Genomic DNA, 13,819 nt, shown 5'->3' with positions numbered 1-13,819 from the left:
AATGCATCACAAAATTCATAAAATGAATCTACTTTGTGCCATGCAAACAATTTATGCAGTGGTAAAATAAAAAAAAGACGAATGCAAGTAAGAGTGCTTTAGCTGTCAGTCCCGACTCGAAGATACCCTAAATTTATACAGGAAGTGTCGCACCTATAATAAGTGTCATTATCTATGAGCAGCTTTACTCTAAATTCATTATATCAAGATTTTATAAGCTGACAGTAATCAATCATATATATATGTATATGTATAAATATATATAGATATATATGAATTTAAGTCAACTCGAAATATATATACAATTCATAAATTACATAAGGAGCTGTGTGCTTCTCTGCTCCAGCAACATTAGTCCCTTTTTATGCACTCTCAACGTGTCAGGTGTATAGAAATGGGTTAGTTCAAAGTGCAGACATACTGCATTTATTTACTTGCAATAGATTCAGGAAAAATTAAGTTGCTAAAATCATGAAAGCTACGAAGAACTCAACTGCTATAAAAAGCAATTGAAATATTATAAAATGTCAGAGTTGATGTCAAGTTTCAGGAAATTTATATTCTAGAATTCCCAGAAGAACGCTTTAAAAGCCTTGTCATATTGTCAGCCCAATTGCTGAATATTTTGTGGTTCTTTGGCCCAACCGCCAATAGCCTCGTTACAAAAGATCTCGATGCACTTTTCAATCATTTCTCGGTCATTCCATAAATACCATTGGTCGTCGCATTATTTGCGCCTTGCATTTAAAATGAAGTGTTAAAGGCCAGTCAAGGCCTTTAACCGCAACAGCAGCAGCAACTGCGGCAGCAGCAATTCAGTAAATTTTCCATTTAGCAGTTGTGGGACAAGCGGTCTTAAATTGAGCACAACAAGCGTACGAGCCTCAGTCCGACGCCTTTGTGTCACAGACAGAGCATGGTCCGTGCTAAAAATCCAACCGTTGTGGTAACTTTTGGCATTGGGCCAAATGCAAAGAAAACTGTGCAACAAGCGAGCTGTCGTCCGGCCACACTCAGCCGCTACCCCCAACCCTTTCGCTGTGCCTCGAACACAACTTGGACCATGTCTTGCTTTGTTTTTATTGTACCAAGCTGTCTGAGCTTTAAAAGTACAACGCCATGGCGAACAATCTTAACAACACCAGCAGCAGTAGCAGCAGCAGCAGCAGCAACAATCGCTGTAATGCCGCCAAATGGCTTTTTGTTATTGTTTTGCACATTTTGTGTTTATTGCATCGAGTTAAACTGCACGGCCAAAGGCGCTGCAAGGCGGCAAGGCGGCAAGTCGCATCGATTCCGTAGCTTTACCAAATTTGGTCAAGACGTGAACGCCGCAATATTTATATATATATAAATGTATATAGAGCGCTGCCTTAGTATGTGTATTTGGCTCTGCGTATGTATTTGTGTATGTGCGTGCAATTGAAAATCGCTTAAAATGCCTGACAGTCAATTGTTCACTGCCAAAGCAGCTGTAAATGAGTGAAGAGTACTGAAAGCAAACTAATTATCAGTATACTATATATAGGAAAGCCACATATACAACATATATACACACATATATATAATACAAATGAATTTCTGATATTTATTTGCGCTCGTTGATTTTGTGACATTTTCACTTTGATCTGTGACGGGCGGCTCTTCGAGCAAGTTCTTTGCCAAAGTCACGTCCTTGTTGTTTTGCGCACAATTGAAACCATCCCGAAAATCATAACTAATTAGACGTAAATTAATGAGAGAGAGAGCGAGCAAAAGGCATCGCACAGCTGACGAAAATGTGACAAAACAATTTGGCAGCTCGGACAGCAACTCGGGCAACTGAGCAGCAGCATTAGCCTCACAAATTTTGATTTAATGCACAAGGCTGTCGACGGCATCAGTGCTGTTGCTGACAGGCGAAAGTGTCAAAAGTAGCGCTATCGCGAATAGCCTTCGAAGATGCAATAGACCTTTTGCCTTTTGCACAACTAGCAGCAGCAACTCAAGTAAACAACGAACATGCCACAAAGAAGAAGGCAAATCATGTTGTTTATTTTCTATGCTAGTCAAGTTTTCGGCTACTGCTCTTCGGCACACTCTTAGCGCACACTCTTAAGAGCAAGAGCACCATGTTCCAGAGCGCCACTCACCAATACTAGTACACATACGCATACCACTACAACTACCCATACAAATGATCGGGCGCGTCACACGGCGTATGCGCAATTCGCGTTGGCTCTGTGCCAACGCGCTATACTTGGAGATCAACGGAAAAATTGCTGATTTTTTGCCAGAAATTATTTATAACTGCTTGTTCATACACAAGCACACACACACACCACATGTGTGTGAGTGTGCGCTGCGTGTTGTATTTTCGATCCATTTGCTCTCTTCAATGGTCGTTAACTTGACAAGTAAATTAAGAAAAAAAAAAACAAATACGAATATTTACAACAAAGAGCAAATTATGTTGGAACAAAGAGCATACAGCACGTTGTTGTTGACGATGAAATTCAGCAGAAATATAGCCAATTACTTACTACGAATTCATTTAGATCCAGAGGGTGTTTACTTATCAATTGGCGTTGCTTACCTAAATGAATAAAAGAGAAGAGAGAGAGAGAGAGAGAGAGAGAGAGAGAGAGAGAAAAGAAACGTTAGAAATTAATTTGAAAAATATCTATATATTATGCTATATATTCTACATATACATATAACTGTATATATACCTTGATCATTCAAAGTTTAATTATTTGATTTATTGCTAAATAAAATATCGAAGATATATAATAAGCGTGATTCACATATCGAATCGCTGTATAATACATATAGAGAAAAGTGGAATTAAGTACTCAAGTGGTAAAAATACATTCAACATTTTGTAAGACCTAATCCGATGGCCTTAAAGGCTCTAAATGTAATTATTCAGTGACAGAGTATTTGCGATTTGACACATCCTAGCTGCGCTGATCCATTCTATGGGGAAATTATTTTCTTAAAATATTCTGCTTCTGTCTAAGATATTTTCACACTGAAAGCAATAAACGATTTGCTTAATTTTAAATTTTGTCTTGTAAAAATAGACATTTAAAATGGCATAAAATGCAATTATAAATTTAAGAAATTTATTTTCTAATAAAATATAATTTAAAATAAAAATTAAAGTCTGACTTTCTCAGTAATATAAAAGAATTCACTGAATTATAGTTATATTTATTTTCAATATTATATAATTGAAATGAAAAAATCTTTACACATCAACGGAAAATGTATTTGGGAACATCTTGGATATGGCCAAGTTAACCACGCCTCATTGCCACAATTCACATCAGCTGGCACCCAATTCTCAAGCAAAGGCCAAAAAGCTTCAAATCAATTAGCCTTTTGCTGAACCCTGGGCCCCGAGGCATGCCGCTCGTGCCCATTGAGCAGCCTTTTGCAACTTAATTGTGCAAAATGAGTGGCATTGCCACGCCTCTTACGCTCTGCTCGTGTACCACTTGAGGGCAGCGAATATTTTATGCGAGTCAGCCAAATAAAACAAATGTTGAGGTTTTAACTTTTTCGTCGGCCTTGGCATGTGGCATGTGAAAAATACAATGCTTAATTAATGTACCTATCTGTGTGTGTGTATCTGTGTGAGTATGTGTTAGACACGAAAAAAGTAAAAGGAGCAGACGCGTCAGTTTTAATTAAAAGATAAAATTGCCTAGTTTAACACACATTAAATTAGAGTAACAGAGACTGAAACATAGGGCGCGAGAGAGAGAGAGAGACAGACAGTGAGGGAGAAATAACGAGTCTCAAATCTCATGAAATAATAAAAGTGGCAATGAAATTAACAAAAAAAAGAAATGAATACAGCTAAAAGTCAGAATTTGAGCTCAAGTAGTCGCACATAGAACGAACAACACAATAGCAAAGGCAGGAGAATGGAAAGTTAGCAAAAAAAGGGAAAAAAATAAAGGCGGAACGGGAAATGGGGCGCCGGTGCGGAAACTCTGCACTCTGATAGCCTTTGTAGCCACCTTGATTGCTGGCATGAAAAATCCTATGCGAAAACTGAACTACCTGGCAGTTGTTCAGGCCAGGAACGTCAATGCTTTCGCTCTGGCTTCATTTGAAGCCAGCGCCAAAATGCCACCGGGCAAATCCAAACGTCGGGTTAACAAGTGTGCCCCAGCAGCAACAACAACAATAAAAGCCAGTAATGATGCACATGGTAAAGGGAGAGCTGGAGATAAGTGTGGGCGAGGAGCGTTTAAGGGCAGGTAATGCCAACTGGCAGCTGTAGCTTTTATATATATAAATACACACACATATATATGTGTATACATGTGTGTGTGTTGGTGCTTTAACGTAATGCATGCCACTGTGTTGGTATATTAAGTGAAATGAAATCCTGTTAAGAGAAACAATGAAGCTATTAAAAAATACATCTCTCTGAGTGTGTGCGTGCGTGTGTGTGGGTGTGTGGGTGTGTGTACTCTCACGTACGTATATAAGCAATATCTGCTGGTAAACCTCATAATAACGTTTAATAAATACTTTACAGCTTGATTGATTGCAGGTGCGCCCGCCAGCGACAGGTGAGTACGGCTTAAGGATGCTTAAGTAGCTGTTGCTGTTGCTGTTGCTGTCTCTCCTGCCGCTGCTGCTGTTAGTCGAAGTAATTTATGCGCCCAGAAACTCGTTGTCGTCGTATGGCAGCCACAGCAGATTGGGTCCCATGTGGCTGAATATAATCAATGTGCCGCCCGCCCATTGTGTGCTTATGTTTATCCTTTAGCTATAGCTCCAGATCTGGCTCCGACTCGGGTGAGTCGCCTCAGCTTGCAATGGAAACTCACTGACCTGGAAACTTTCTAACGCCGTTTGCTTTAGCTCTGTTGGCCAAGCGATGGCTGAAAGTGTTTTAAGGGCGTCAGTTTTTTGTAAGGACCAAACCCTTTTGTGCTTCAACGAATGTATGTGCATAGCATTAGGAGTATGCCCGCCAGCAGCATTTAACATAGTTCGCTCTGTGAGCTGTGAGCTGTGAGTTGTGGCACGCCACTTGATTAATGTCCAAAGCGCGCAGTTTATTTTTAGCAGCATTAAGAGTTAATCAAGTGCAAAGCACAACAAAATGCTTCGGCTAATTAGCAGCAGCTTCCCAATGTATCTTTTAAAATATATCTGAGTGCGAGCAGCGATATGTTGTTTTTCTCGCAACGTATTTCTAAAGAAAATAAATATTTTATTTTTCTTTTGGCTCAAATCAAGGAATTCTGCGCTGCTCGCCTTTGTTTGCTTGGCCACCAACAGCAAATCGGGAGACGTCGCTTTCGACATCTTTGTCCGGCGTACAATTGGCAACTTTCAATCTGTCGCATTTGTCAGCTTCAAATGTTGAGCGAAGTGGGCGTACGCTGGTCATGCGACTGCCTCTCATTACTTGACGCATTTAAATAGCTATTCAGACTGACTCACACACGCACACACGCACACAACAACGAAATAGCGAGGGCAAATTAAGAAGTCTTTCTATTTTCATTCATGCATAGAATCTCAGTTATGTTATGGGGACATTTATTCAAAGCTTGCAAAACTGCTTTCACTTAAGAACTTAAGGACTCAAGGACACACATGAATTCTTAATTTAGCATAAGGGAAATATTTTCACATATATATATACATATATAAAGTATATTATTTTATACATTATGCACATAGTCAATAGTTGATCAGACATATAAGCAACTTTATTACACCAAAATAAATATATGTGTCTTCTAAGAATTATCCTGAAGCTCTAAATATTATATACTCGACAACATTTAAATTTCAGAAGTTTTAAGACGGTTTCAATCTAAGTTGGGTATATTTCATTATGTTCACACAGACTTATTGAACCACCCTCGCATTTACGACTCCTCACCTTGGTGGTGCGCGTTTTGCGCCATTGCGAAGTTTTCTTTGTTGTTGTTGTTGTCTCCTCTTCCTCAATGACGTCATTGTCGTTGACGCTCTTGTCATTGGCAGTGTCTGCCATATTGTTGAGTGTTTATGTTTGTGTTTTAATCCTGAGAGGTGACAAGTGTTATCCTTATCCTTATCCTTATCTTCAACCTTGCAAAAGATGCGTTCGCTGTGTTTTTGTTTGTTAATTTGTGAGTTTATTTCATGGCTCTTAGGAATTTCTTTGGCACTTGAACACGAACAACTTTTCAACTTCTACTTCTCTTCTTCTTTATTATTTACTCAATTTATGTGGACACTTTTCTTATTTTGTTCTCACTCATTTTCACTGGAAACACATCATGATATTAATTCGATGCGATATTTTTGAGCATATATATGAAAAATATAACGCAATCTGCTAATTCGACTTTTAATTTATTATTGCAGCTGCCTTGACGCGTATTTTGGCCAGCAATTTGTTTTGTTATTAAATAAAAACGAATTGTTTGCATAGTATGCATAGATATAATTAATGAAAGTATAAAAAGAAAATATAAATAATCGCTGCTTGCTAAAAGAATTTCGAATTCAAACATCAAAAATTATAGCCACAAATAAGAAGAGAAAAAAAATAAAAGAAAATATGAAAATTTTTCTATAAATATGCGGGTGAAATACAAATCATAAACTTTCAAAAAGAACTTGGCTTTTTATTCAATAAAAATGTAATTTCAATAAGAACTTGCGGTCTCTACAATTTGATGGCCAAGTTTAAACCAAATCAAAGCAACGCACAGCCCATTGGGAGCTGCATAGTGCTACTTAAGCAGCACCGGACATTGTGGCTTTACACGCACACACACACACACTCCTTCAATAGTTGAAAGCAATTTCTATTTGTGGAATTCCCATTTGCCATTTAACTCGAAAACTATTTATGTGCGCCCAACTCACAAAGTTGGCCAAAATACAAGACAAGCGAGCAGGTGGCCAAATGAGCTCGACAGCCAGGCAGATTAAAAGCAGATCCAAATGGAGTATACAAAAAGCAAAAAAAGGGGAGTATTATAAAAAAATTTAAAAATGATGTCGGTAAATGTAAAGACACGTCTGCCATTGTATTTGGTTTGTTTAAAAATAGAATTATTGAAGCCTTTTCCGCTGCCCGGCTTCAAATGCATTTTTCATGTGTTTTCGTGTAGCGTTTGATATCATTGTTAAATGTTGTTTTTTTTTTGCTATTGATTTTTTGTAGTGCACTGTTTTTATATATGTATGTGCTATGTATATTTGTTTTTGTACATGTATATTTTTTATAAGAGTTTTTGCTGCGGTTGTGTTTCATTGTTGTTGTTGTTGAGTTGCACTTGTTTTAGTTTTTGTTTTTTTTTGTACGTGTATTTTGGATTTTTGTTTTTTAGCATTTTTTGATAACGCGTGGGCGTTGTGTTGTTGTTTTTGTTTTTATTTTTGTTTTGTTGTATACCAGTAGAGTATATGCAGTGTTATTGTGTGGTTTTATCGCCTTCATATGCATGCAAATTTGAAATGCTAAAAATTCAACTGGGCCATCAGGCAGGCTGGCAGGCAGTCCACAATGGCAACAGAAACAGCAGCAGCAGCAGCAGACGCGCTCGCGCTCGCAACGAACTGAGTTTGCTTGATTTTCAGCTGAGGCAGTCAGCCAGCCAAGCAGTCAGCCCGAGGACTATTCAGGGTGGGGGCGTCTGTGTTCGAGGGTGTGAGGAAAGGGGGCCTGGTGAGAGGCAGCCGCTAATAGAGCGGCGCACACAATCAACACTTAATGTTGCCGCGGGGACGGAGCGGCAGACTAACACAATTTGCTCATAATCTTAAAAATGAAATGCTTCACAGAGACACACACACACGCACTTAAATATATATATATATGTGTGAGTGAGTGTGCGAATGTGTATGGCCACTTTAAATTATACACTTTTCAAAATGTGTGCGCAAAAATATTTGCCGCTTTACATTTTGGGTTCTTCTTTATATTATTATTATTCGCTTTCTTATTTCGTATTTCTTGCTCTTCGCTTTTTTTTGCGGGCCGTCAACGCGACGTATGCGTAATGTGAACGTTTGTATTCAGAAGGGGCGACGGCTGCCTATGCCGCTAGAGAGTGGAAAAGAATTGGCTTTCAACGAACTTGCGAATACGAAAACAGGTGAATATTTGTTGACCACACTCGCTTGAAAAATTATAGCGAATTCCTTAACATTTTTTTTCTTGGCCGCGCGCAAAAACATGAAAAACAAATTTCGACGGGAATTAGGCGATACGAAAAATATAAAAAAATGCGATTGTGATTTTATATGTCTAGCCGTAAAGACTCGCTTGCCATCAGCTCCGTGCGTTATGTGCTGCGCGTGGCACTCAACTGAACTGATCCGAAATGGACTGAACTGACGCTAGGATTTAGCTGTCGTTTACAGCTTCCAGCTTCTGGCTCCCGGGTCGCCTCTGGCATGCAGCTGGCCAGTTGCGCCGTTCTTGGCCTTTGTTTCTCACCTTTGTGTGCGCAGCGCATTGGTAGGCAAATTCTGCGTAAATATTTTAATGTTGTTTTTGTTTCGGTGCTGCTTGTTGTAAGTAAATCACGCGGCGCCTGTCGCCTTACAGTGGATAACCTTGTCGCGTGAACAGTTTATTGCGTTGCGAGCTTCGCTCGGCTATTTGTCACACGGTCTATTTATAGAGCAAATCATCTGCTCACGGGCCGAATTCACCTATATCGGCACACACAGACGTGCACACACATCTAAGAGCTATAGCTGTCTCCATAATTATCACAAATATTGCCAATTTCGATGGGGCCACCGTAAATCGTAGCCGCCGCTTGTCATTCTAAATGCTGACAATTTGCGTTGCAGCTAGCGGCCTGTCTTGGCCCGCTCACTGCTCGGCGCTAATTGTTCCCATCGATTTGCCTTGTAAATCTGCCATGGCCACACAGCAACTACAGCAGGCAGCCACTGTGGATGCGGATGTGACTCTTTGGCTGTGTGTCAATGGAGCTTGTCAAACTGTCAGCGTTTTTGCCTCGCAAACGCCAGGCCAGGCCAAGCCAAGCCAAGCCGTTTGCCGCAGAGTGCAACGGAAGCGAGCGCGCAGCACGAAAACCAATTAAAACATATTCAACTTTATCCGTTCTCGAACCGTTCAACTTGACATATTTCTAATTAATATACAACTAAATTAGTTTATTTTAGTCCCACGAAACTGAAACAAAAAAGCAAGAGTGAAGGTGTTTCGTTGTTTTGCTTATATTTATTTATATACGCAGCATGTGGAATTGGTTCTTTTTTGTTTTCTCCTTCTAAATATGCATCAATCTTAAAGAAAGAGCTATATATAGAAAGCATAAATAAAAAAGACCTTCCCAATCGCACTTTTGGATAGAGCCGTGAGCCAAAGCAAAGACAGTTTTCTAGCTTTTGTTTTTATTATTGTGTTAATTTTTGTATTAACAAATTGAAATAAACTTGCTTTGTGACTGGTTAAGCCTGCTAAATTATTTAAAACGAGCTGTTGTCTTTTAATTAATATAAAATCTTAAATTGCATTGACAACAGGCTGCCGCCATTGGCGCTAGACTAGAACCCTAAATCCTGGGCTGCTGCTGGACTGCTTGTCCCTTAAGCCGTATAATTAATTGTTTATTTTCACTCGCCAAGTTTATACAAAAGTTTCATCTCGAGTTTAGAGAATAAATGGCCGCTGCTGCTGCTGCCTACTCGTCTCTGCTCTCTTACAGCTGCTGCACAAAAATAAACAACAACAAACGAGCTGTAGGCTCAACGCCTGCTAAATATAACGCGTTGAAAACTGTTCCAAAAAAAGAAAGAAATAAAATATTATTTATAGCCAAAGCAACAAAGCAGCAACAGCAACATCTCATATACAAAATCGATGCGCGTTGAAATAATTTGGAATTTGAATACTTCTCGCCGCAACCGCTGCCTGTGTATTGGACAAAGATGTTTAAATGCACTTGTACAGGATATGCAAAAGGCAATATAAAGAAGTCATGTGTATTCTAAGAAGTAAATTTTGATCAAGTAACTTGTTGTGAAACGCAGTCAATTGCTATCGAAAGTTTTCTTACTGTGAGCCAAAACGGATTGGAACTGTAGTTCCACCTTTGGCTTTATTTATGAGCGAATGGCATGTGGCAGTCTGGCACAGTTTGGCCTAAAGCAATTTCAGATATTTTCTTTTTGGGGTCAGCAGATATTTGGTTCAGATCAATATGCCAACATATTTGCTTTTCAGTTGCATTCAGAAACAACAAGAATTGCCCGCAAGCATTAATATTCCAGCGATGTGAAAAGTTTTTTCTCCATTTATTGGCGTATCCGGCCCGAGGGCAACGGCTTCCATCGCTGGCTTCGGTTGCCCCTTCCGCCTGCTGTGAGTTTTTGTAAAAATAGTTGTTTGTAAACAAATGCAGACGGGGAACGAAAGTACTTTGACCTCGTCTCCGCTGAGCTGTCTGGGCACTGTGACTATATATCATTTTATCTAATTTACCTGTGAATCTCCGAATATACCTGCGCACAGTTTTACAGCCACTTCACATTAGTCTGGTGTGGTGAGTTTCGGTTCTCTTGGCAGGCAGCTGCGCCACGCCCACGCTTTCATGTCAGAAATGATCATTGACATTGTCGCGCTGAAGGTGTTTTACACCAATACACACATTCACACACAAACACAAACACAAACAACGCAAAGGTGCTCTCACAGGTGTCGGCAGCTAAGAGCACCTCAGAGGAGCTTTAGAAATGCTCTTCCCAGTACACTAATTGGCTCTTTGACACACACACACACACTTACACACACACCTGCTGCTCCCCGAGTGGCGATTGGAAGAGTGAGAAAACTGTTGCTGCTCTTGCTTTGCCTGTTGCTTCGTTAGCGTTTGCCGACTTTTTGGCATTACATTTTCTTCTTCTCGGCCGACTCGTCTTATTCATGGTTTTATTCTGAATGGCGGCGCTGCTTTCAAGGTAATTTTCTACGAGTGTTATTAAAAACTTGTATATAAATGGCAATTGTTATAAATAGTTTGCAATTGAAAGTGCCCCACATACAAGCTGTGAACAACAAATCAAATGTGCATAATAGGGAGCTGTTTTTATGACATGTTATTGCACGCTTCTCAGTAAATATATTTTATTTTTATATATATTTTTTCAATATATTTATAATTGGAATACTCGTACATGAAATGGAAATGTTCGTTGATTGCATTGCAATTAGTTTCATGCTGCATGGAAAAATAACAACAAGCGCTTTGTTTTTCATTTGAATAAAGAAACATTTTCATTTCATTTAATGTTATGAATTGTATCATCATAAAGGACTACTCCCACCTCCTGCTCGTCTGCATCCAACCGAACAGAGTCTCCCCTTTAGATTCACCTCTTTGTGAATGTTTGGCCATGTGCCTGTCCACGCCCCATAAATATTATTTAATTATATATTTCTTTCTTAGCCATTAACATTATGTAGGTTATAATTTAAATAACCAAAGAGAGTGGGCATCTCATCAAAACATCAAATACCAGCCAAATTGAAAAGAGAAGGAAAACACAAAAAAGAAATGTTTCTAAAGAATTTCGCCTCGACTGGGGTCGCCATACGAATATATAGAGAACTATAGAAATAGAAAAAAATATGAAATATGTATTTATAGAAAATCTTGTCAAGACGTTTCTATATGCAAAGACAAACAAACTTGTGTTTGAGTTAAGGGCATGCAGTCAAATGGTCTGGCTCCGTTTGAGGACAGCCAAATCCATGTGGAGGAGTTACATAACTGCTGATATATAGATATTGTATATATATATATATATATATTATAATTATGTATATCATACACACATACATATGTATATATTATATATCAATAAACTGAAGAATTTTGTAATATAAATTTTTTATTTATAAATTTTAAATATATTTATTAAAAATTATTAAAATAATAAGCATATGAATAAATGGCAATAAATATAAAACTGTAATAAATGTATAAAAACTATAAAAGCATTTCAAATATATTCGAAAGAATATAATATAATTCTATAGAAATGGTCAATAAGCAAATCGTTAAAATTAAAAAAAATATAAAATATAAAATATTTAATATATTCAAAATTGTTATATGAAAATTATCAAAATAGAAAAAAAGACCATAAAATTAAATATAAAATAATTTATTTATATTCGAGTAAATAAAAATATGCTTTAATGACATTTCCAGGCAGTTTAGCCATAAAATCAAAGTCAAAATAATGTGATCAGAAAAATGTTTTTAAATATGAAATTTTATGATCTATTATAAGTGGGATTGTGCTGTTGATGCACTCAAATACATATTAGATACATGTGTATCAAAGAGATATTAAGTAGTATAAATTAATATCTTACAGCGTGGTTGGCTGTTGTAGTTGCTGGTTCTAATGGCCCGTTGATTTACGGATCGACTTGGCCGCACGACACTTTTATGTGTGCCTCAATTTATATGCATTTCTAATGGGGCGCCCCGGCTAATAGTGTGAGAGGGCGACGGGTATACATAGTGCATATTAATCATACGCAGTGTTAAACGGCCGAGTTGCCCAGAGCAGCGCCACAGCGACATGAGAGTCAGTGGGAGAGATTAAGCAATCGAGCTGTAGGCAGCCGTTCGCATTCGATTTAAATGTCGGTGAGCACTTCCGGGATTAGCGCGTCGCCAACAGACTGCTGGCTGATGCCTGCTGCCCGCTGATTGGTGTCGTTCGCGCTGTGGACATGTTCCATGGCCAGTCAACTAATTGGAGATGCATGTGGCAATCAATTTGCGTTGCAGTTGCTGGGTTATTTCATCGAATTTCAGTTCGTTGCGCATACGCCCTGTTAGCCAAACAATATTTTATTTTCGTTGGCCATTGCAAAACCAACAAGAGCAGCGACAGAGCAACGCGGAGGCGGCAGCACACGAAAACGTTTTAGTGAAAATAAATTGAAAGTCTTTGGAGCATGGTTTGATGTATTGTGTGTACATATGCATCTCTATTGCCGTGTGTGTGAGTGTGTGTGCTTAGTCTGCTTTGCGCGCTAACGTTTGCTGTGATTTGTTTTGTGTTTCGCCTGCGAGCGCAGTTCTGCAGCAGATGTCAGCGTCGTGTCGTGTTGTTTGTTTTGTTCTGTTTTTTCCCTTTTTTTAAACATGTTTCGCTTTGGCGGCTGAGCCACATTCTGATGGATTGCACGAGTGCAATAGCAGACAATGAGGAAATAACGCAGCGCATGCTTTAAATAGTTGCAAAATGTTTCTGACGACTGCAGCAGTTGTGATATATCGAATACAATCGCATCAATTAACACATTCGACAGACGCTCTGAGCAATCACTGTAAGAGTTATCTCAAACGTAAGCAAATGCAATTCAATTTAATTCTATCATAATTAATTTCAGCAATAATAACAATGCTTTCAGCTAGCCGCTTTCTCTGTGCAGCCTACAGCATGCGACTAAGCTGCTTACCCAGAAAACAATTATTTAATTGCGACCAGCAATGCCAGTGACTGCAGACAGAGGCTCGCTTATGGGGGCAAGCCGCTTTCGATTCCAGGATAAACGGCAGGACAAGAACGAGGCTGCTTAAGCGATATAATCAGAAGCCCTGATCAGATAAATTGCTAATAAGCCACTGGCAAGGCAAAAATCCTAATAGATACAACAACAGAAGCCAGATAGTCGGAAGATAAAAGTGTATCGATTGCAGTTTTAGCACAATGAAAACGACTTGATGGGCTGGCCGAGGGTGTCTGGGGGTGCGCTGATATCGTTTATTTTTAAGCATATTGAAAATCAGCTGAAAAG

At 38.8% G+C, this 13,819-nt stretch overlaps 1 protein-coding gene and 1 long non-coding RNA gene across 10 annotated transcripts in view; one reads left to right on the top strand and one right to left on the bottom strand.

The window, feature by feature from the left end:
* The window catches only part of LOC111592467 (tropomodulin), a 46,224-nt gene that overhangs the window by 24,552 nt on the left and 7,853 nt on the right, over positions 1-13,819 (bottom strand). The window contains exon 1 of one of the 9 annotated variants that reach the window (XM_023304672.2): positions 5,903-6,225. The exons of the other annotated variants lie outside the window; for them this stretch is intronic. Within the exon in view, the coding sequence (XP_023160440.1) occupies positions 5,903-6,016 (114 nt within the window). The 5' untranslated portion in view covers positions 6,017-6,225. Of the gene's footprint in view, positions 1-5,902; positions 6,226-13,819 lie in introns of those variants that run through there. 9 annotated transcript variants of the gene reach the window in all.
* Positions 10,900-11,700, top strand: LOC111592472. The gene is made up of 3 exons (XR_002750960.1): positions 10,900-10,956; positions 11,015-11,111; positions 11,445-11,700. It is a non-coding gene; the product is annotated as an uncharacterized LOC111592472 (long non-coding RNA).

This window comes from Drosophila hydei, unplaced genomic scaffold, assembly GCF_003285905.1.
Source record: "Drosophila hydei strain 15085-1641.00,03,60 unplaced genomic scaffold, DhydRS2 tig00000063-arrow-pilon, whole genome shotgun sequence".
Classification (NCBI taxonomy): Eukaryota; Metazoa; Arthropoda; class Insecta; order Diptera; family Drosophilidae; genus Drosophila; species Drosophila hydei.
The sequence above is the reverse complement of the archived record's forward strand: the minus strand, read 5'-3'. Positions and strand labels throughout refer to the sequence as shown.